This window comes from Colossoma macropomum, unplaced genomic scaffold, assembly GCF_904425465.1.
Source record: "Colossoma macropomum unplaced genomic scaffold, Colossoma_macropomum, whole genome shotgun sequence".
NCBI lineage: Eukaryota > Metazoa > Chordata > Actinopteri > Characiformes > Serrasalmidae > Colossoma > Colossoma macropomum.
The window spans coordinates 1,342,769-1,363,706 of NW_023494825.1; the positions used below are offsets into that span (position 1 = coordinate 1,342,769).

General features: G+C 38.9%; 1 protein-coding gene across 1 annotated transcript; it reads left to right on the forward strand.

Moving 5' to 3' along the window:
• Positions 1-391: 391 nt before the first annotated feature.
• On the forward strand, positions 392-17,844 carry LOC118800205 (zinc finger protein 850-like). Its single transcript, XM_036560395.1, has 4 exons — positions 392-502; positions 3,743-5,316; positions 10,501-10,989; positions 16,439-17,844. Exons 2-4 carry the CDS (start codon positions 3,852-3,854, stop codon positions 17,284-17,286), a joined length of 2,802 nt encoding a protein of 933 aa, XP_036416288.1. The 5' UTR covers positions 392-502; positions 3,743-3,851; the 3' UTR covers positions 17,287-17,844.
• The last annotated feature ends 3,094 nt before the right edge of the window (positions 17,845-20,938 follow it).

Consider the following 20,938-nt stretch of genomic DNA (forward strand, 5'->3'; position numbering starts at 1 on the left):
TATTTATAATAATTTATATTGTTAATTTTGTGAAGGATAGAGTTTATATTTTCTATCTTATTTTGTACTTTTAGGATTATTTATATTGTTTGTAAAGTAACAAGTAACAAACTGTAAAAACCTTGTTAAGTAATTAACAAGGTTATTATCAACAAGGTTTTGCTTGGTTATTCACTTTTTATTACTTCTTTTCTTTTCTTGAGTGCCTTGCTCTCCCTTTGCTGCTGTAGCACTGAGAATTTCCCCGTTGTGGGATTAATAAAGGATTATCTTATCTTATCTTATCTTATCTTATATTAAAACCACGCCCCCAGATCGGCCAGAATGACGTTCACATTGTGCAGCTTCCCTGCAGTCCAGCAGGGGGCGCTGATTCTCTAAGTGTGGTTCTCCAACTCCAGTTTAGTGGAGAAGCAGAAGATCCCGCTTTGACCTGCAGTCCAGCCGTCCGCGCTCCCACAGTGTTGTTAGAGAAACCTAAACAGGAGCTGAACTGCTGAAGGTAAGACGCCGTTTACGTGTTTCTCACGTTCTCCTGATATAACCCCCCTGCACACGTGTTTGGATGGTGGTCAGCACTAATAGAGTGTATTGTGTGTGAGAGCCGTTCAGGAGTCTGATGGCCTCGTTCAGCTGTTTCCAGTCCGAGTCCTGGGGGTGTTTCACAAAGCAGAGTGTCTCAGTTTAGCCAGTTAACTTAAGCCCAAAGTCAAGGAAACGAGCTGAGGGACATTCCTATGGTACAGTCTTTATCTTTGGGCGCAAGTTATCTGGCTAACTGTGAAATCCTGCTTTGTGAAAAATGCCCCCCCCCACCAGTCCTGAGGACCACATGCTCTGCCCATCTTTGTTTTCCTTACTTTAGCGCACATGATCCAGCACAAGAGGAGCGTGTTAATTAGAGTTGAATCAGATGCTGGATAAGGGGATAAGGGAAAGTATGACTCTGCTGAAGAAGACCATTAGACCCATTAGGAATAAAACCTGATGGATTACTAATGGGATTTGGTTTACCATTAGTTTCTTGTGGGACAGTGTTTCCTAACCCTGGTCCGGGGGCCCACTGCCCTGCACATTTTAGTGCTTTTTACTGCTTTAACGCAGTCACTTCAGCTCAATAATGGGCTACTAATGAGCTGATGAGTTGAATTAGTTGTGTTGGGAGCAGAGAAAACAGTAAAAAGTGCAGGACAGTGGGCCTCCAGGACCAGGGTTGGGAAACACTGCCATGGGACGCCTTTAGATCCCATTAGGAAACAATCAGATGCATCTAGAATCAGTCCCAGAACAGCTGTCAAACCATTAGAGTCATTTACACAGTGATATCAACCCATCAGGGCAACACCTAACATCATTAGTGACTATTGGACACCACCAGGAACCAGTAGAAACTTTAAATGGTTTCTGTGATGTTTTTTTCATGCTGAAAAATAAAAACTGTGCCGTGTACAGTATGTGGTGGGGGTGTGTAACGGTACGTGTCGTGTATTCGTCACGGTTCGGTTGACGCAGTCGTTCGGAGAATACGCGGTACGAACGTAATGCGGAACCAAAGTTCACACGCGCGAGTTCCACCCGGAAACCTTCAGCTGTATGCCGTTAGCAAGTTAGCAGCATGCTATACCAAGCTTAACTCAAACTCACTGGCGTCTGACTGAGTCAGTCACACTGTGGAGAGTGCAGATGACTCACAGGAGCTTCTCTCGAACCAGCTGTGGGAAAATATCGGGTTCCCAGTGAATTATGAGAGCGATGGAGAGAGACATGTTAAACGGAAGAATGCTAGCTGGCTGTATCTGCTGTCCCTCCTCACTAGCAGGGGTGTTTCCCTCTGTCCTTTCTCTAGGAGGGCTTGGCTTACATATAGTTTAGGTCAGGGGTCTTTAATTAAAATTCAGTAAGGTCCAGTTAGAGATATTTCCTCAAGCAAAGGTCCAGAACATCATAATGTCTAACTTGCATCATGATTTGGTGCTATATACTGTTTACTGAAGTAGCCTAGTAGGTATATCAACATCTTATACAGTCGACAACTGAATATCAAATCAAATAAAGTACAATTCAGTACAATTTCAACAACATTTATTGTCAGTTTTCTCGTTTTAGAGGACGACACATGAAATAACTTCCCTCTGGCTCACTTTCTTCTCTGACTGCTGTGTCTCGCCTCATCCCTCCCCTGTGTGTGCATCAGTGCGCATCGTAATGCACAGATCTGATTGGCTGAGTAGAGTCACGTGTGATATTTACAACGCATGTGATTGGTCAGGCTGTTAAAGCTACGGTAAAGGCTAGAAAAGTTATGCCAATTAAAATAGGACCACCCCATCGAAATTAAACAATTCTCCATAGTTTATTGGTTATAGGTCCAGGTCCGCATAGGACAGCGTCTGGGTCCTGACTCGAACCGTGGTCCGCCTATTAGTGACCTCTGGCTGAGGTGGAACAAACTCTAACAACTCCTCCTAATACTAATAAATATGACCCATGTGAGAATATTTAACTGTTTATATTTTACTGCTCAATACACTACAGGCTGTACCAACTTAAGTTACCTCAGGGAGGACTGTACAACACTAGGTGAACTAATTAACTTTCACTGCTGTCTATTCAAAATAAATGAAAGAAACCTAGTCTTATGGATTTGGGGTTTTTTTGTTGCCATTTTCTAGGGGTGTAACGATTCTCCAAATTATTATTAAACAATCAGTAATTAAGATTACTGATTGTTTTGCTATATATATCACACTATAGTGTATTGATGTATATTTGTTTTTCAAGTAAAACCATTTTGATTGCTTTAGTAAGCCTGTTTTGTAGATTAATGAGGGCGTATTATTCTGGATGTTCCAGAACAGTTTGGCTGTGTGCATGGATACCTGGCTAGTCTCCATGCCAGGCTAATGGCTAACAGCTAACCCCAAAAGACTGTCTTTTCCTTCCGCTCTCTTTTTAACCTTTAACTCAGTAACTCATTACTGTCTGATGTTGCTCCATTGACGGTAATTTGTATTAATTTACCTCAGGCTGCAGCTCACTCCCCGAGAGGTGAGGCAGACAGTGTGTTCTGCCCTGTTTCAGTTTCGCATTATCTGCAGTTATGTGCATACCAGTATTAACGTTAATAACAGAACTAATACCTTAATAAGAATTTCAACTCGTATGTCGCCCACTACGAGTCAGAAGGTTAATTGTGAATTAAAAAATGAGTTTTGCTACATTAGTGAAGTAATGAGGGCTCAACAGGCTGCACCTGCTGTGGGTTTGTGGGTAAAGGGGTGGTGTAATACGTTGTAACGAGACATGAGACCACAGATGTTTGTATCATGGCTTCAGAATTGTTACACCTCTACTTTTTTCTTGTTGTACCAAATTTATACCAGACTGTGATGTCCTGACCAAGGTGTGAACCAAACATTGGTATCTGTGTACTGTTACCATTCTATAAAACAGTTATCTGTGCCTTGTCGTCTGCCATGTTTGTTTTGCCATGTTTGAGTCAAGTTTGGCTTAATTTCTTGAAAGTTTGTACCAAATCTTAGACGGTCTGGGAGGCTTTTACTGCTGTCACATGTCTTATTAAAGTAACTGAGCTTCACATTTATATCTGTTAATTTTGTCTGATTATTTAGATGATTTGTTTTTATTTTGCCTAAAGCTAAATGAATACAGAATTTTCTTGTTACAGTTACTATCAATTCTGTCATATTTCTAAGTTTTGAATTTCTTTATTCTCTTCTAGGGTACTGCTCCCAGTGTTCCCATTCTTCCACTTTGTTTGGAGTAAACACATTTTGAAGAGGAACTTTCCATCAAGAGAAACTTTAGACTGCTAAAAACAGGAATTGAACATGGCATCTGAAAAAGACTCCAATACTCAGCAAACATCCACTGGTGTTCTCCACACTAACACATCTTGCAGACGAATGCAGAAAAATAAGAGAAAGGAGAGAAGTCACCACTGCTCGGTGTGTGGAAAGAGTTTTACTCGGCAGAGTAATCTCCAACAGCACCAGCTTATTCACACAGGAGAGAAGCCGTATCACTGCTCTGATTGTGGGAAGAAATTTACTCGACAGAGTAACCTCCAGCAACACCAGCTCATTCATGCGAGAGAGAAGCCGTATCAGTGCTCTGATTGCGGGAGGAATTTTAATGTCATGGATAATCTTAAAAAACACCAGCGCATTCACTCTGGAGAGAAGTCGTATCAATGCTCAGAGTGTGGAAAGAGTTTTATTTATCGGAGTATTTTCAAAATGCACCAGCGCATTCACCGAGGCGAGAAATCATATCACTGCTCAGAGTGTGGAAAGAGTTTTACTTACGAGAGTATTTTCAAAATACACCAGCGCATTCACACAGGAGAGAAATCGTATCACTGCTCAGAGTGTGGAAAGGTTTTTATTTATCAGAGTATGTTCAAAATGCACCAGCGTGTTCACAGAGGAGAGAAAAAGTATCACTGCTCAGACTGTGGAAAGTGTTTTACTTATGAGAGCATTTTCAAAATACACCAGCGCTTTCATACAGAAGAGAAGCCGTATCAGTGCTCAGAGTGTGGAAGGAGTTTTACTTCATGGAGTAATCTTCAAGAACACCAGCGCATTCACGCACGAGAGAAACCGTATCGCTGCTCAGACTGCGGGAAGAGTTTTACTCAACAGAAACTTTTCCAAATACACCAGCGTGTTCACACAGGAGAGAAACCGTTTCGCTGCTCAGAGTGTGGTAAGTGTTTTATTTCACGGAGTAACCTGAAAGAACACCAGCGCATTCATACAGGAGAAAAACCCCATTGCTGCTCAGACTGTGGGAAGACTTTTACTCAACAGAAGCTTCTCCAAATACACCAGCGTGTTCACACGGGAGAGAAACCGTATTGCTGCTCAGAGTGCGGAAAGAAATTTAATCATCACAGTAATCTCCTACAACACCAGCGTGTTCACACCGGAGACAAACCATATCCCTGCTCGGAATGTGGGAGGAGTTTTAGTCGACATAGTAATCTCCAAAGACACCAGCGCATTCACACTGGAGAGAAACCGTATCACTGCTCAGAGTGTGGAAAGAGTTTTAATCAGCTGGGTATTCTCCAACAACACCAGCGTGTCCACACAGGAGAGAAGCCATATCAGTGCTCGGACTGTGGAAAGAGTTTTAATCAGCAGAGCAGTCTTCAGTCGCACCAGTACGCTCACACAGGAGAGACACCGTTTCACTGTTCAGAGTGTGGGAAAAGTTTTTCAAGCAGAAATAGTCTAATGACACACAAGCGCATTCACACAGGAGCGATGCCGTATCACTGCACAGAGTGTAAACGGAGCTTCAGACATTCAAATTCCTTAAAGAGACACAAATGCCCTTAGAGGAAGCTAGAAACTCATGATGTTAGTTTAGCAACAAAAACTTGAGATTTTTATTATGTTTATCTTAAGATACACACATGTTGTAACCTGCAATTTAAATCTTTTCTACTGAAGGCAATAGACGCCTGGCAAAATTCTTCCAAAACCTTTGTCTCAGAGTTTGATGGAAGGTGTGTTTTTAAAGGAGCTAAAGTAAACTCTGAAGCCAGGATTATGAGTCAGTGAGTGTGGTACTTTTTTATTTTAATACAGAGGTTTTTCAGTTTGAGAAATGAAATAGAAACACAGTGTGTTCGAAAAGCTCCCCAATAACATTTTTTAATCTCTCTCATTCTAATAATTATGACAAATTTATTGGCACTGTTCTCACTGCACATTTGTTATGAGGAGTTTTGTTGCCTTTTTCAGTTTGACTGAGGATTATTTTCCTTTTCTAAATCACCCTATTATTTAATCACGTTATCTCTGTAAGACATGTTTAAACTTACATTCACAGTAAATCAGTGTATGGGCTAATATGGTATAATGGTTCCACATGATGTGTTTTCACTTATGCCTAAATGTGAAGTGAAATAGCAGTAAAAAAATGTTGGACTCATTTGTTAAGTCTGTTTTATTGATGTAGCCTGCTTCACAAAAGTGAAAGTTTTTCACCTTTCACTGCACAATATTCTCAACATTCATGTTTATATTTGAATAAAACATTAAAATTGTGGCAACAATTGTCCTGATCTGTAAGTATATTGGTATATCAAATATTGTAAATATTATAAACAGTTGGTATATTAAATATCAGTTACATCAATTATTAAATAAGGAATGACAAACATTTAAAAGAATCGTATGAGCACTGCCCCATGTTTTCTAATTTGCTTTAGTCTGATATTTGTACTGAGTCATGAAAAAAAATTTATACAGCTGGTTGAAAATCTCAAGACTTAGAAATGTGTATTTATAAGTTCAGTAGTGTATAAGCATGAAAGTATAACAAAGTATTTAAATAATACTTCCTAATCTGAAAATATATTAAAAATACAACATACAGGGCAATATATAAGAATTCTTTGGTAACGAAACTGAATCTATATTAGTTTATTAAAACAGCCCTTCCAGGAAGAAACATTTAGGATGCTTAAATTACACTCTTAAAAGAAGGTTATTCAAGCGTTCTTTAGTAAAGAAAATGGTTCTGTATAGAACAATGAACACTCAAAGAACCCTTTGCATGACTAAAGGGTTCTTTACATTGTGAAATGATTCTTTGGACTGATGCAGAATGTGCTGTAGATGATTCTATATAGAAATTTTTTCAAAAGGGCTCCATATAGCACCAAAAATGTTCTATTTTTAGTGTCAAGCTTGTAACAGTAGAAAAAAAAAGTTCTATATAGAACTGTCTATAGAAAATTCATGCACATTTTCCATTGATCCAAAGAACCTTTTCATGATGCAAAGAAGCATGTGAGTATCTATAGTTCTATATAGAACCATTTGGCAATTGTAAACACATCACTGAATTAGCATTTTCAAATTTGCACTTGAATTTGAATAAAGTCTAGAATATGCTGCCATAAATAAGTCCAAATGACGAAATAAATGAAACAAAACCAGACATGTTATATGTTCTCAGGCTCCTCAGCTTTTATATTGTCATTGATTTTGTTGCTGCCATTCAAATGGGATGGTTTACTCTTAAATTTGTGTAGGAATACTTATGTTTCTGCATTACGCCACAGTTTGACCTAAAGAAAAAAGAAATTAAATTAATTTTACACAAAAAGCATGAACTAGTGCAACATAGACGCAATAGAATTTTGCACAATATATGCACACAAAATTTAGACATCTTCTTTCATTACAGTGTATACAATAGGTAATAACAGACTGTCTCAGTCTGTTATTTTGGTTTTCTATTTTACATTAGGTAGTTTCTTGTGTAGATGAACCAGTCCATTTGAGTCATTGCAAAATGAATGACACAGCCAAATATTGTCTAGTTTGTTTTGCTTATGCCCCTTTTCACTTTATGATCATTGATTTAAGGTAAATATTCAGTGGTTTTTCTCTTATACTTTAAAAGCTCAAATGTACAGAGAACTGAAGCTGCTACCATCTGTTGTTTTTCTTGATTGTTTTTCACAAAATACACCAATATAAGCTTGTGTATAGACTGACACTTTCATGCTTACTGCTTTCTTTACATTTGGGGACTTTGCTATGCTATGAGTAACTGCTGATTGGCAAAAATGAACTTCACATGATGAAGAGTGTTGCCAGGATGCTGCCTAGGCCAGAGAGAGGGAACTTTTCACTAAGCTACAGCATCAGTACACAAAAGCCCAAAGCTACAAGACAAGCTGAATGACCCCTCCTCAGAATGGCCTAGACATGTCACATGTGGTATATGGTCATGTACAGTATAAAACGTATCAGGATCCAGTCTTCACGGGCCAAAACGCTGCAGACCTTAGCACACTGCCTCATTAAACACACCTGATTCAGCTCATCAGCTAATCAGATTAAAAGGCCTTCATGAACTGAAGTCAGAGTGTTAGATGAGGATAAACACTGATCTCTGCAGCACTTTGGCCTGGAAGGTTTGACATGCCTCGTATAGAAGATTTAAGCTCCATGAACTTTTCTGCATTATTTTTCTGGGAAAACACTGAGTGATACATTCCGTGCAGTTAAATCAATGTGGAAGTTGTTAGTTTTGAAAGTTGTTACTTTCAGAGCACATAAACTATACATGTTGGCTGAACTCAGTTAAAAACTTTATCTAAAAACGAATTTCTGTGATACAGTATAGCCAAAAAAACAAAAAAGACACAAATTAAATTTTAAAAGAAAAAAAAAAAAGATTTACAGTTTAATAGGAACAACCACCAACTGGTCACCAACTGTCCTCATGAAGACGTACTATACTCCTGTACTGTAAGTTCTAACCTGCATCTAATATGATGCATCCTCCTTTCCTTAAACACTAATGTATCTGATCCAGCCAACCAAGTGGCCAAGTGGTTGGGACTAGACTTTACAGGAAGGTAGATCTGCAGGACCCTCTGTTACCCTTACACTTTTTCTCAATTTTTAAAATGCATTTGGTGGATTTTTAGCTAGAAACCATAGAAACAAAATGTCACCCTTGTATGACCAGTTTTCTCCAGAATCAGGGAGTCCAGCTAAAATGGGACAAAATGGCACCACTAAGCTAGAATGACAAAACCTTCTCATGTTCATTCAGTTATGCTTGTAAAAGTTAAAAGTTGTCAAATTTACAACCAGCTCTTAAGTACCAAGCAGGCTGGCCAAGTATGTACCAAAACTTACCTACTTTTTAGGTTCTGCTAGCTAAAATGCTAACTTGCTAGTTATTACGGTCATTTTAAAATGACCTCAGTGACGGAAATTTTAATCAACATATTCATTACATGGACAACACTGAATATGGCAATGATGCCTTTAAGATTTAAGGAAAACAAGGTAAACTAACATATTTATACCTCCTGATTGTGATGTTCTAAATGTCTTTTTCACCATGTTTTACAAATGATATTTGAGTGCCGTCCAGAGTTTAACTCCCAGAATAAATCAAATCATATCACATTATGCCTTTCTGAACATATAATGGAAAAAGTGAGTATAATTAGTTCTGTCTTTGTATTTATAATTTTCCCAGTCACACATTACTATCAACACTGGGAGATCATTGGCTGTGACTGCACCCCAGAAACTAAAAAGACACCACAAATTTAATTTCAGAAGAACAGATTATAAAATTTCACAGGAAAAGTATTTTCAGGATTACAGGAACATAAAAAAGGAAATGTAATTAAAAGAACGGAGGAGTTTCCCAATGGGATCTAAAGAAGATCTACAGTGTCACCCCGTTGCAGTGTCCCGCTCCAGTCCAGGTGGTGGCGCTAAAGCCATTTCTGAGCGTCTCCAACTCGAATACAGCGGAGACGTAGAAGATCTCGAGTCTACAGTGTTGTCAGAGGAACAGGAGCCGAGCTAACTGAGCTAACAGAGCTAATCTAGCGGAGCTACTGAAGGTAGGGAGGTAATTAACCCGTGTCTGATCATTTTACACCTTATATTTCATCAACACTTGGATGAGATGTTGGCTTTTTGGAAAGTAGAGTGAAAATAGATATCAAATCACGGACCAGCCTGTGACCAGACTGACGTTCAGAGTGATGTTAGTAATGCTAACCGGTGTGTTCTTGGTAGTTATTCTGACTTGGCGAAGTTCATTTCATTAAGAATTAAGATATACATATATATGACAGTATAGGTTGTTTTCGTGATGAATTATGCTACAATACAGTTACAGTATGTTTTTCAGAACATATCCTCTGTATCGTCAGTGCCTGTAGACACTGACCAGCTGTGTGTTTCATCATAAAGAGAGCAAAATTAGTCCTGTTTAACTGGACTTAGAGCAACACAGTATGACAAATACTGAATATAAATCATTGTATTCACAGTTTTAAAAAGTATTTTTTAAAAATGTTGCACTACTGGTTCTTTTTTCTCTGTTCCAACTGAGCAAATGTCAGAAAAAATAAATATTGTGAAAGGTAAAAGAATGACAGCATATATATTCATATTGCCCAACTCTTATTACATATGTGTGTGTATACATACACACACACACACACACACATATATATATATATATATATATATATATATATATATATATATATATGTAAGTAAAATAATCCAGCCTTTCATTTTGCTTTAAAATCATAATCCAGTGATTTTAAAGCAAAATGAAAACAACATGCAGAGAGAAGTGTTATAGGTGTTGTCGTAAACAGTGTGAAAATACAGAGTACTAATAGCTTCATGTGATATGATGATGATAATAATTTTGCATCTCATCTGTACACTCATGACACGTTTTTGTCTTTGTTCCTAGTGTCCACTTTCTTATTTCAAATTTTTAACTGCACAACAACCATCAGAAGGTGATGCCAAGAAAAGCAATCAAAATGGCTGAAATCAGGAGAAATTACGTACGAGAATATGGCGTCTAGAACACACTCCAGCAGTCAACAAGAATTGGCTGTTACATCTCAAATGGAGAAACATACAGGCAAGGAGAGAACTCACCACTGCTCAGACTGTGGAAAGAGTTTTCATCGGCAGAGCACTCTGAAGAGACACCGGCGCATTCACACCGGCGAGAAACCGTATCAGTGCTCAGAGTGTGGGAAGACTTTTACTCAGAAGAGTAATCTGGGACAACACCAGCACATTCACACAGGAGACAAACCATATCGCTGCCCAGACTGCGGGAAGAGTTTTAATAGGCATAGTCTTCTCCAGCTACATCAGCGTTTTCATACAGGAGAGAAACTGTATTACTGCTCAGAGTGCGGAAAGAGTTTTAATCAACATATTAATCTCCAAAAACACCAGCGCATCCACACCGGAGAGAAGCCGTATCACTGCTCAGAGTGTTGGAAGAGTTTTACTAATCAGAGTCACCTCCGAGATCACCAGCGCATCCACACGGGAGAGCAGCCATATCACTGCTCAGAGTGTGGGAGGAGTTTTAACCGACAGAGTAGCCTCCAAAGACACCAGCGTGTTCACAGAGGAGAGAAACAGGATCACTGCTCCGAGTATGAGAAGAATTTTTCCTTGCAGACTATGTTTCAACAAGACGAGCATGTTCACACAGAAGATGAGCCGTATTAAAGCTTTGTATGTAGGCAGAGCTTCAGGCGTATGAGTATCTTCAAGACATATGGGTGCACATAAAGGAAGATGAGAGAACATTAGAGTTAACATAAATTGTATATACTTTGGTTTGTGATGTAAGTAATAGTTTCGAAAAAGTTCTGTGAATGTAATTGATCATTCAAGACATTTTTGGCCCCTGAAGTTTGCCAATTTAGTTTTGCACTGGAGCTTCAAGGCTGCCATCGTGGAAATTGCATGCCTTAATTCTAACACGCTAGTCTTCATTGAAAAACTCATGTATTAAAGCCCCTGGGTAAATGAACAAATACACCAGAAGACCAGGATACAGCAGAGAGGAAATACTCTTTTAAAATGGTCTTCACATTCTTAACAGCCCAACCACTGAAAGCCTCTTTAAGATTGGGCGTCACTACACGATTTGCTAAAATCGTGTGAGAGCTTCTTGTCTTCTTGTCGTGAGGGCGCAAAGGCGAAGAGAGAGAATAACACATAATGAGATTCGGGTACGAATAAGAACTCAAACTCTCAGATCTCCTCAGATCACAACACAAACAAAGCTAACCTTACTGGACCTGTTTATGCTTTTCTGCACAGTGAAAGCGCAAACTGGGGCTTAATATTGGGTTGAGAAGCACTGATATTACAGTGAGAGCTGGAGAAATATTTCACTACAGTCTGGCAACTGAGCTGAAACTGTGAGCTGAGAGTGACCAACATTATAAACATGATGTCTCTTGTCTGCCTGTGTTTTACACTGAGCACCTCTGTCTTCTCTCTGCTGTTCATGTGCGTCTCTTCCCCTGTTCCTCTGCTCTTCCAGCTCTCTGATTGGCTGCTGTTTGAATCACTGGCTGAGTAAATCTCTGACCCTCTCTCACTGCAGGACTCGTGAATGTTTTGAGTCGTAAATATCAAAGATGTCTGATAATATTGGAGGGTCTCTGATCACTTCAAAGTTCAGTAGGAGGGATGAAGTTTCACTCGTTTCACCTCTCACACCACCAGATCATCCGTACCGTCGCTTCCTATCGGGTTGGCCCAGCCTAAAACAGTTCAAACTGGTGTTTATAACGGGTTTCATCTCTTCCTCGACATTATGGCGAAAGTGATTGAGAACTGGCTTATGCTCCTTTCTGTACCATCCTACCAGCCTTGGCGATGCTGCTCTGGTAGTGGAACTGGATTCTCCATCATTGGGAGTGAAAGGTGATTTTATTCAGACACCTTTGAAGCCTTGGGCCTGATTGAGAATGACTGTTACAGACATCATTAAGAAGTGCATGAGGGACAGATTAGGATATAATCTCTGTTAACTGGACTTAACCAATGAAATTGTGCTTATTTATGCTTGTGGACCAATGCAAATCTATTGCTGGCCTAAGTTGCAAATAATTTGAACAATGGTATACCTGCTCTGTCCAAGTCTGAGCTAGATAGGGAGAAATCCCCTTCTCGCTCATGTCTTTCTCTTAACTTCAATGGTTTGGACTTTTAGCATGCTGATTTATTTTTATTGGATTTTAAATGTTTTCTTTAGTTATGTTTTGATGTGTGAGGGTATGCATTAATTATCTGTATTTTAAAAATTATTCTTGTTTCCCGTAACAATTCCTGTGAATGTGAAAATTGCTTTTCTAGTAAATTTTACCTTTAAATTAATTCAAATGGCGTTAATGTTTTCTCTCTTTTCGCTTTTTGGTGTAAAACACAATTTTTTTTTACCTTATTGGTGCCTGACAGAAATGTTTGAGATTGTCTGATAAAGAAACTGAATTCCAAAGATGGGGAGAATTCTAGAGAATGCTTATTCCCCCAAAGCTGTATAGGTTGAAGGGAAGAATGGTAAGCAGACTGGCTGAGGATGACCAACAGGTAAGAGCAATTTTATAGACATGGCCGAATGTTTTGGTACCCTTCCACTTCCTTCAGAAAATGTAAGAAACACAGACTTTCTTTCTGTAGCACTGAATGAAAGTTCTTCTTTAGTTCTTGAGCAAAATGCTCCAGTTCTCTCAGGCTTGATGAGTGAACTTAGCTCTTACCACAAATATTCAGTGTTATTCAGTCATAGGACTCATAGCAGGGAACAACAGAATGGTTCTGTCTGTTCTTTTAATCATTATTGGCGCTTGAGGTGTGTTTTAGGTAATTATAGTGCTGGAGGACCAATAAACTGACTGAAGTGCAGCTTTCTGACAGTGGGCAGTATGTTTAGCCTTCTTACAATAATAATAAATATATCAGTATTTACGTAGCACCTGTCATAACAATGCATCACCAAGTGCTTTACAGCACAAATAAACATTAAAGAAAACAGTAAGTTAGTGTACACAAAACTGCAAAACACAGTAGAATAAAAAAATTATTTTAGTATAAACTAAGATTTCTGTTGAAAATGAAAGGTAAAGGAGTAGATAAAGCAGGACTGTTAAATTAGTAACCCCTTCACTTCTTCCCTACTTTCTATTGTCTACTGTTAATTGTTTTCACATGTGAACCAAACTCAATAAATAATTGATCTCAAAAAACAGGCTGTTTATATGAACTACAGCCAAGTCAGAGCCCATCAGAATACGGGTGGGATTAAAAATAATGGCCTTAGTGGGAAGCCCCCCCAGTCCAGGTGGTGGCGCTAGCTGCATATCTGTGCTTCTCCAACTCCAATAAAGCGGAGAAGTAGAAGATCCTGCTATGCTGAGCAGTCAGTCTGCTGAAGGTCCTGAAGGTGGAGAGAAAATGAACCCTGATCTTATTCTTTATGATCATTTTACACTACATGTTTCATTAACACTCTGAGGAGATGTTGGCTTTTTGAAAAGTAGGGAGGAAACACGAAGCAGCCCTTTGATCAGACTGAGCTGAGTGAGGTTAGTGATGTTAGGCATTGTGTTTGTTTTTAGTTGACAGTATTCTGATCTGGAAAAGTGCATCTTATTAACATGTATGTATATATTTCTGTATGTGTATCTACTCAGTTTGTGTAGTAAGTAATGTTCTTATCTGCACTCTTTAAAAAAAGAAAAAGATTGGTTCTTCAGTAAAGGGAATAGCTCCATTTAGAACCATGAGTTCTTTATTGTACCAATTCATGCTTAAATGGTTCTTTGCATGTTCTTCAGATTGATGTTGTATATGGTTCTCACATGGCACCAAAAAAGGTTCTGTTATTGTCATGATGGAAAGCTTGAAACAATAGAAGAAACTCCTTTGGTGTTATATGGAACCATTCATGTTCTATGGAGATCCGTGTACAAGACGTCTCCATCAATTTTTTTTTCTTTTTTTGTGATCAACGTTTTATTGTGTTTTATATAGCATTTTACACCAGGATGGGGACAGGTAGATGGTAGGGAAGGCAGCCCAGTGACATACATTATTAGGAATACACACATCAAAGATACTAGACAATAAATATTACAGAATTCAGACTGAAATTCTTGAACAGTCAGAGAAATTCTCCCAATTTCTAATTGTTGACTGCTTTACCTTGCTGGAGCTTAGCTGAAAGATATTCCAGTCGAACTATATTTTGAAAAGAAGATATTTATAATTTGATGGTGACAGATGTGCAGGTGTTAAAAGTGTGAAAATACAACATATTGTTTACATACTGAAATGCTCCCATGTGCATACAAATGTGTACTACATGCACTATAATAATAGTAATAATAAATTCTTTTTGTATGTGTTTCATTTTTAAAATATTTTTAAAATATGTTATAACATGTTTACAAACTACTGAATGGGATTCTCAGAAGATTATTTTGTTGTGTTTTGTCTGATAAAGAGTGATTAACAGAATTGCATGGTGATGAAAGCTAATACTGTACTTGGTATGCTGATTATTAGGGGTGTATTGATTCACAAAATTAAATTCGATACAATGGCCTTTATTCATCTGTACAGTCAAATCTGATCTGAAAATAAGTGCTTGCGAATTTTAACAACTGCTTTACATCAGTGTCATTTTTGGAGTGTCTGTCTCATTGTTTTTCCTGGAGCTGTGGATAGCTGTACAGCCCCCGTTGATCTAAAACACATAGAACGGCAGTGACTAACATGCTAGTTAATGCAGTCTCCTTCACTTGCATGAATTTCTGAGAACACAAAAGTCGCAGTCAGGTTTTCTTAATCAGTGGAAGTTGTAGAAAACTAAGATTGTTCAGCTTTGGAGAGAAAAGTGTGTGGAATGAAGTGTAGTATAAGACTGTAGACCATCACAGCTCGTGATGTTATTGGTGATAACACACTCCTCGAGTGTTCTATTGCTTTTATACAACAGTTAAATAAATAAAGTAATAAATTAATAAACTGGGTCGTGAACGCGGCGTTTAATATGTTTCAGTGTTCACAGCTCCTTCCGCCAAATTATAGTTCCTTAACAAGCAGCTTGTTGCTATGTCAGAGTAACAAGCTCCGCCCACTCGCTGCACAGCCAGCAGTTCATTCTCCAGCTCCACACAGACCAACTGACAGTTTGGGAATTTAGTGTAGCCTCATCTTCAGAGTCTGACCAAATCGGCTGTCGGTCAGATGTGATCTTAAAAATGTCCATTTTCTGTTTGTGGCAAAGTAAGAAGTAAAATCGTTCAAATGTCTTGAGCGTCTCCTACAGCTGTCAAAGTCATTGCTTAGCAACGGCGTCTCGGTGGAGTGATACAGAAAAAACTGTGATGTTATGGTGAAATAACAGCACAGTTAGAGCATTTCTTAACCAGTCAGCTTGCGTGGCCGGAACTAACTGTTGTATAACATGTAGTAAGTGCTGATGTTAGACTGACGATTTAACCTTTATTAATTAATTAAGTGAAAATCACGACAGAAGACTGCAGTCCTAGTCATCACACTCTAATGTAAATTGCCCATTGTTATTGTTACGTGCTATAATGTATCCTTCTGTGTTCTCCTGCCTTGCCTGCTGTAAGACACTGTGCCCTACCTTGGCACATGTTTAACCCACATTTTGTAGGGTGCCTTTTTTCAATATGCTGTCAGGGCAGGAGACCAGCAGAAGATGAGGGTTGTTAAAATCTTGTTTAAAAAATGCTTTTCACACAACTCTTTTAACACTGTTATATTTGAGCATAGCTTTGTTGCATTTACATTATTTATTATTGTTCGCTTTTGCTTTTATCCCTAGTTTCTATGTTCTTACATGGTTGAATTTTCCACGTTCCACGTTCATCTCCACAACACACATCAAAGATGCTGCCAAGAAGAGCAAGCCTGACAGCTGAAATCAAGGGAGGTTAAATACGAGAAGATGGCATCTAGAACAACCTCCAGTAGTCCACAAATAATCTCTGGTACATTTGACAGAGGAATGCAGAAAAACACTGGCAAGGAGAGAACTCACCACTGCTCAGACTGTGGGAAGAGCTTTACTAATCAAACTAATCTCAAAATACACCAGCGCATTCACACCGGAGAGAAACTGCATCACTGCTCGTACTGTGGAAGGAGTTTTAATCGACGGAGGACACTTCAGCAACATCAGCACATTCACACAGGAGATAAGCCATTTCGGTGCTCAGAGTGCGGAAAGAGCTTTACTCAACTGAATAATCTCAAAATACACCAGCGCACCCACACGGGAGAGAAGCCGTATCAGTGCTCGGACTGTGGAAAGAGTTTTAATCGGCAGAGTACTCTTCAGCAACATCAGCACATCCACACAGGAGAGAAGCCTTATCACTGCTCAGAGTGCGGGAAATGTTTTCATCGGCAGAGTCATCTTCAACAACACCGGCGCATCCACACAGGAGAGAAGCCGTTTCAGTGTTCGGAGTGCGGGAAGAGTTTCACTCAACAGAGTAATCTCCAACAGCACCGGCACATTCACACGGGAGAGAAGCCGTATGAGTGCTCAGAGTGTGGGAAGAGTTTTAATCGGCATAGTCTTCTCCAACTACATCAGCGTATTCACACAGGAGAGAATCTGTATTACTGCTCAGTCTGCGGAAAGAGTTTTAATCAACAGAGTAATCTCCAGCAACACCAGCGCATCCACACCGGAGAGAAGCCGTATCACTGCTCAGAGTGTTGGAAGAGTTTTACTAATCAGAGTCACCTCCAAGATCACCAGCGCATCCACACAGGAGAGAAGCCGTACGAGTGCTCAGAGTGTGGGAGGAGTTTTAATCGACAGAGTAGCCTCCAAAGACACCAGCGCGTTCATAGAGGAGAGACCCTGTATTAATGCTTTGTATGTAGGCAGAGCTGTAGGCACACCATTACCTTAAAGACACAGGTGTACTTATAGGGAGATGACATGAGATGAACTCTAAATTCTGTAACCTTGTTTTTATTTTAAATTACTCTTTTAAACAATAGTTCTGCAAAAAAAAAAAATCTAATTTTCTTTTTACGCTAAATGTAGTCGAACAGCTAAGACATTTTTGGTGCCTGAAGTTTGGCACTTTATCTTTGTAATGGGACTTCAATGCAAATGTAGGCTTAAACTGCACCTCTGCCATCATGTAGACTGAATGTCTAAACTGTCACGTCCTTGTCTTAATTAAAAAACACTTCATGTATGTATAAATTCTTTGTGTAAATTAATAAATACAGTAGCGTAAGAGAAATCATAAATCAGAGCTTTTTTGTAGTATCACATCCCTTTTGTGGATAGTAACTTCCACTTATTCTCTTTTGTGTCTGAGTCCTATGGTACATTATATGGACAAAGTATTGGGACACCTCCACATCACACCCCTGGAGCTTTTATGAATCCTGTTCTAAATCCTTAGGCATTAATATGGAGTTGGTCCCCCTTTGCAGCTCTAACAGCTTCCACTCTTCTGGGAAGCTTCCTACAAGATTTTGGAGAGAGTCTGTGGGAATTTTTGTCCATTCATCCAGAAGAGCATTTGTAAGGTTAGTACTGATGTTGGACGAGAGGGTCTGGCTCACAATCTACGTTCTAGTTCATCCCAAAGGTGTTTTTTCCACACCAAACTCACCCAGCCAGGCCTTTATGGAGCTGCTTTATGCTCTGGGTCTCAGTCATGCTGGAACAGAAAATCAAATCAAATCAAATTTATTTGTATAGCGCTTTTTACAACTGATGTTGTCACAAAGCAGCTTCACAGAAATCCGTTTAGAACAAAGTTTCAACATGAAATGTAAATCCTCCAGGTGAGCAAGCCAGGGGCGACAGTGGCAAGGAAAAACTCCCTCAGAGCTGAGGAAGAAACCTTGGGAGGAACCAAGGCTCACATGGGGGGACCCATCCTCCTCTGGTCAAACTACGTACAAAATTATTATTCTACTAATATTAATAGTAGTAGTAGTGGTAATAGTTAGGAGGTAGTAATAGTTAGGAGACTTCAGTGTAGAGTGGGCAGCCAGTCCAAGGCAGGTGGCGGTGACTGGGTTGTGGGTAACTGGTCTGAAGCGGGTAGCCGGAGAGCTCTACAAACAATCATCCAGCAGTGTCCGGCCGGACAGGTGGGCAGTCGTTTTCTCGGAAGAAAGGTAGGGAAATGGAGTTAGTTTAGTTCTGTAAAATGTTTTTCCCCAAACTGTTTCCACAAAGTTGGAACTGTACAACTGTACAAAATGTCTTGGTGCTGAAGCATTAAGATTCCCCTTCACTGGAACTAAGGGTTCTAGACCAACCCCTGAAAAACAGCCCCATATCATCATCCCTCCTCCACCAAACTTTACAGCTAGCACAGTGCAGTCAGGCAGGTAACGTTCTCCTGGTATTCGCCAAACCCAGACTCGTCCATCAGACTGACAGATAGAGAAGCTGATTCGTCACTCCACAGAATACGTATTCACCGCTCCAGAGTCCAGTGGCTGTGTGTTTACACCGCTGTGACTGTGCCACATTTACAGTCATTGAGCTCATCAGTACGACCCATTCTACTGCTAGTGTGTCTATCGAGACCGCAAGGCTATGTGCTTAATTTTATCCACCTGTTAGCAATAGGTGTGGCTGAAACACCTGAACTCAATAATTAAGAGGGGTGTCCCAATACTTTTGTCTGTATAGCGTATGTTTGTGTGATGTTTCTTCTCCTCCTGGATATCATGGTGAGAATGACTGTTCCATGAGAGGGGTATTGTGATTAAGATAAAAACTTGCTTATGCCCACACTGTCCTACCAGACTTGGTGTTGTGTCCTCTGGTAGTGGAACTGGATTCTCCATCATTGTGTAACTAAGTGAAAGGTGATTTTGTGGAGATTATTTGGGCACTTTCGAGCCCTTGGGTCTGAATGAGACTGTTACAGATGAGATATTATGAGGGACAGACGTGGAAAACCGTGTTTATTTGTGCTTGTGGATTGATCCAAATCCTTTCAATTTTATTAGTTTTGTTGCATAAACATGAATCTTCTTGTCTGCTTGTCTAATTTGCATATAATTCCAATGCATTATAGACTTTCTCTTATTGAGCTCTCTAAAGTTTTAGCATGCAAATTCTTTTTTGTTGTAATTTTTTCCTTAGTTAAGCATTTATGTGTATTTGTGTGTATGTGATCTGTTGAAATGATTTTTATCCATTTTCTTTTCCATTTTTCTCATCCATTTTTGCAGTCCTGTAAATCTGAAATTGAATTGAACTGAATTGCTTTTTTTCATTTGAATTGATTTGCAATCTTCTCTTTTTATTTTTTTTAGAGTGTATAACAGTAAAATAATTTAAGCATTAGAGTTTAACTGACAGTATTTTGTACACCAAACTCAATTTTTTGTAGGGCAAAAATGCGACATTATTTTACTCATCCTCTGATTTTTGCAAACTTTCTGCAGCAACATAAATTCTCTAACCAATCACTGCCATCTCTGCCGTTGGCGTGACCACCCTTAAAATGATAGATTAGCTGTGTTCCTGCAAATAGACAGTTGACAACTGTCAACTCCTGAATGAAATGATGTTCTTCTCGTTACTTTCCGTTGTCCAAAATAGTCAGTAGCCGCATGTCACCGTTTGCCTGTTTTGTTAGGAGCAAAAGAGATCCTATTTGTTAATCATGACATTTAGCCTGCTTTGTGCTTCGACTCGTGTGGAGCTGCACTTGTGAGTTTAGTTTTAGCTCCTGAAAGTGTGAAGAAGCTCTCTGTTCTCTTTTTGCTTTTCTAAAGTCAAACGCATCATGGACAATATCCCAGTTGTGCAAACAATTTGGCAGAATTCCCAAAAAATTTGTGTTTTGTCTGGTGTTTTATAGTTTTGATGCAAAAATAATCATGTTACATTGTATTCAGTGTGTAACAGCCTTTGCTGTGATAAATTACCTGAGAGAAATGTATGAAATTGTATGATGATGATAATATGTATTTATATATATTTTATATATACTTTCATACATAAACATGTTCCAAAGGCTGCTTTGCCAGTCTATTTATGCTTAATTCTGGGAACATTCATCTTCAGCTTTGATCTGAAATACAGTCTTTCAGTGACTCTGAAATGTATGAAGGTACAAATCAATTAAGAACTTCTCAAAAACAATGCAAACATTTTTAATCAACACTAAATAAAACATGCAACAAGTGCAAAGATGCTAAAACAAGTATATGTTCTTTTTGTTCTATATATGATAACACTGTGGCAGCATCATTCTATACAAAGAATTCGAAGTCTGCCTGTTGCAGTTTTAGATAATCTTGTGAATATTACATTACAGTAGTTGTGAAAAGACAAAGCAGTAAGATAAAGGGTCTAACTTGAGCTAAATTTGTTAGAAGCTGTTGTAATGACAATATCAATGAGTTTTATATTTTAAAGTGGAGTCTAGAACAACGCCAAGATTTCTCATTTTCTCCTGATTTGGAAACCAGATTTTCCAGCACACTTACAAGCTTTGTTAACATTCCCTTATTATCTATATAAATGG

Bases quoted from the DNA above. Each gene is read 5' to 3' on its own strand.
- LOC118800205 (XM_036560395.1), top strand. From the start codon at position 3,852: ATGGCATCTGAAAAAGACTCCAATACTCAGCAAACATCCACTGGTGTT. The intron at 5,317-10,500 runs GTAAACGGAGCT...ACCACTGCTCAG, and splicing joins GCCGTATCACTGCACAGAGT to ACTGTGGAAAGAGTTTTCAT. The intron at 10,990-16,438 runs AGGATCACTGCT...GCAAGGAGAGAA, and splicing joins TGTTCACAGAGGAGAGAAAC to CTCACCACTGCTCAGACTGT.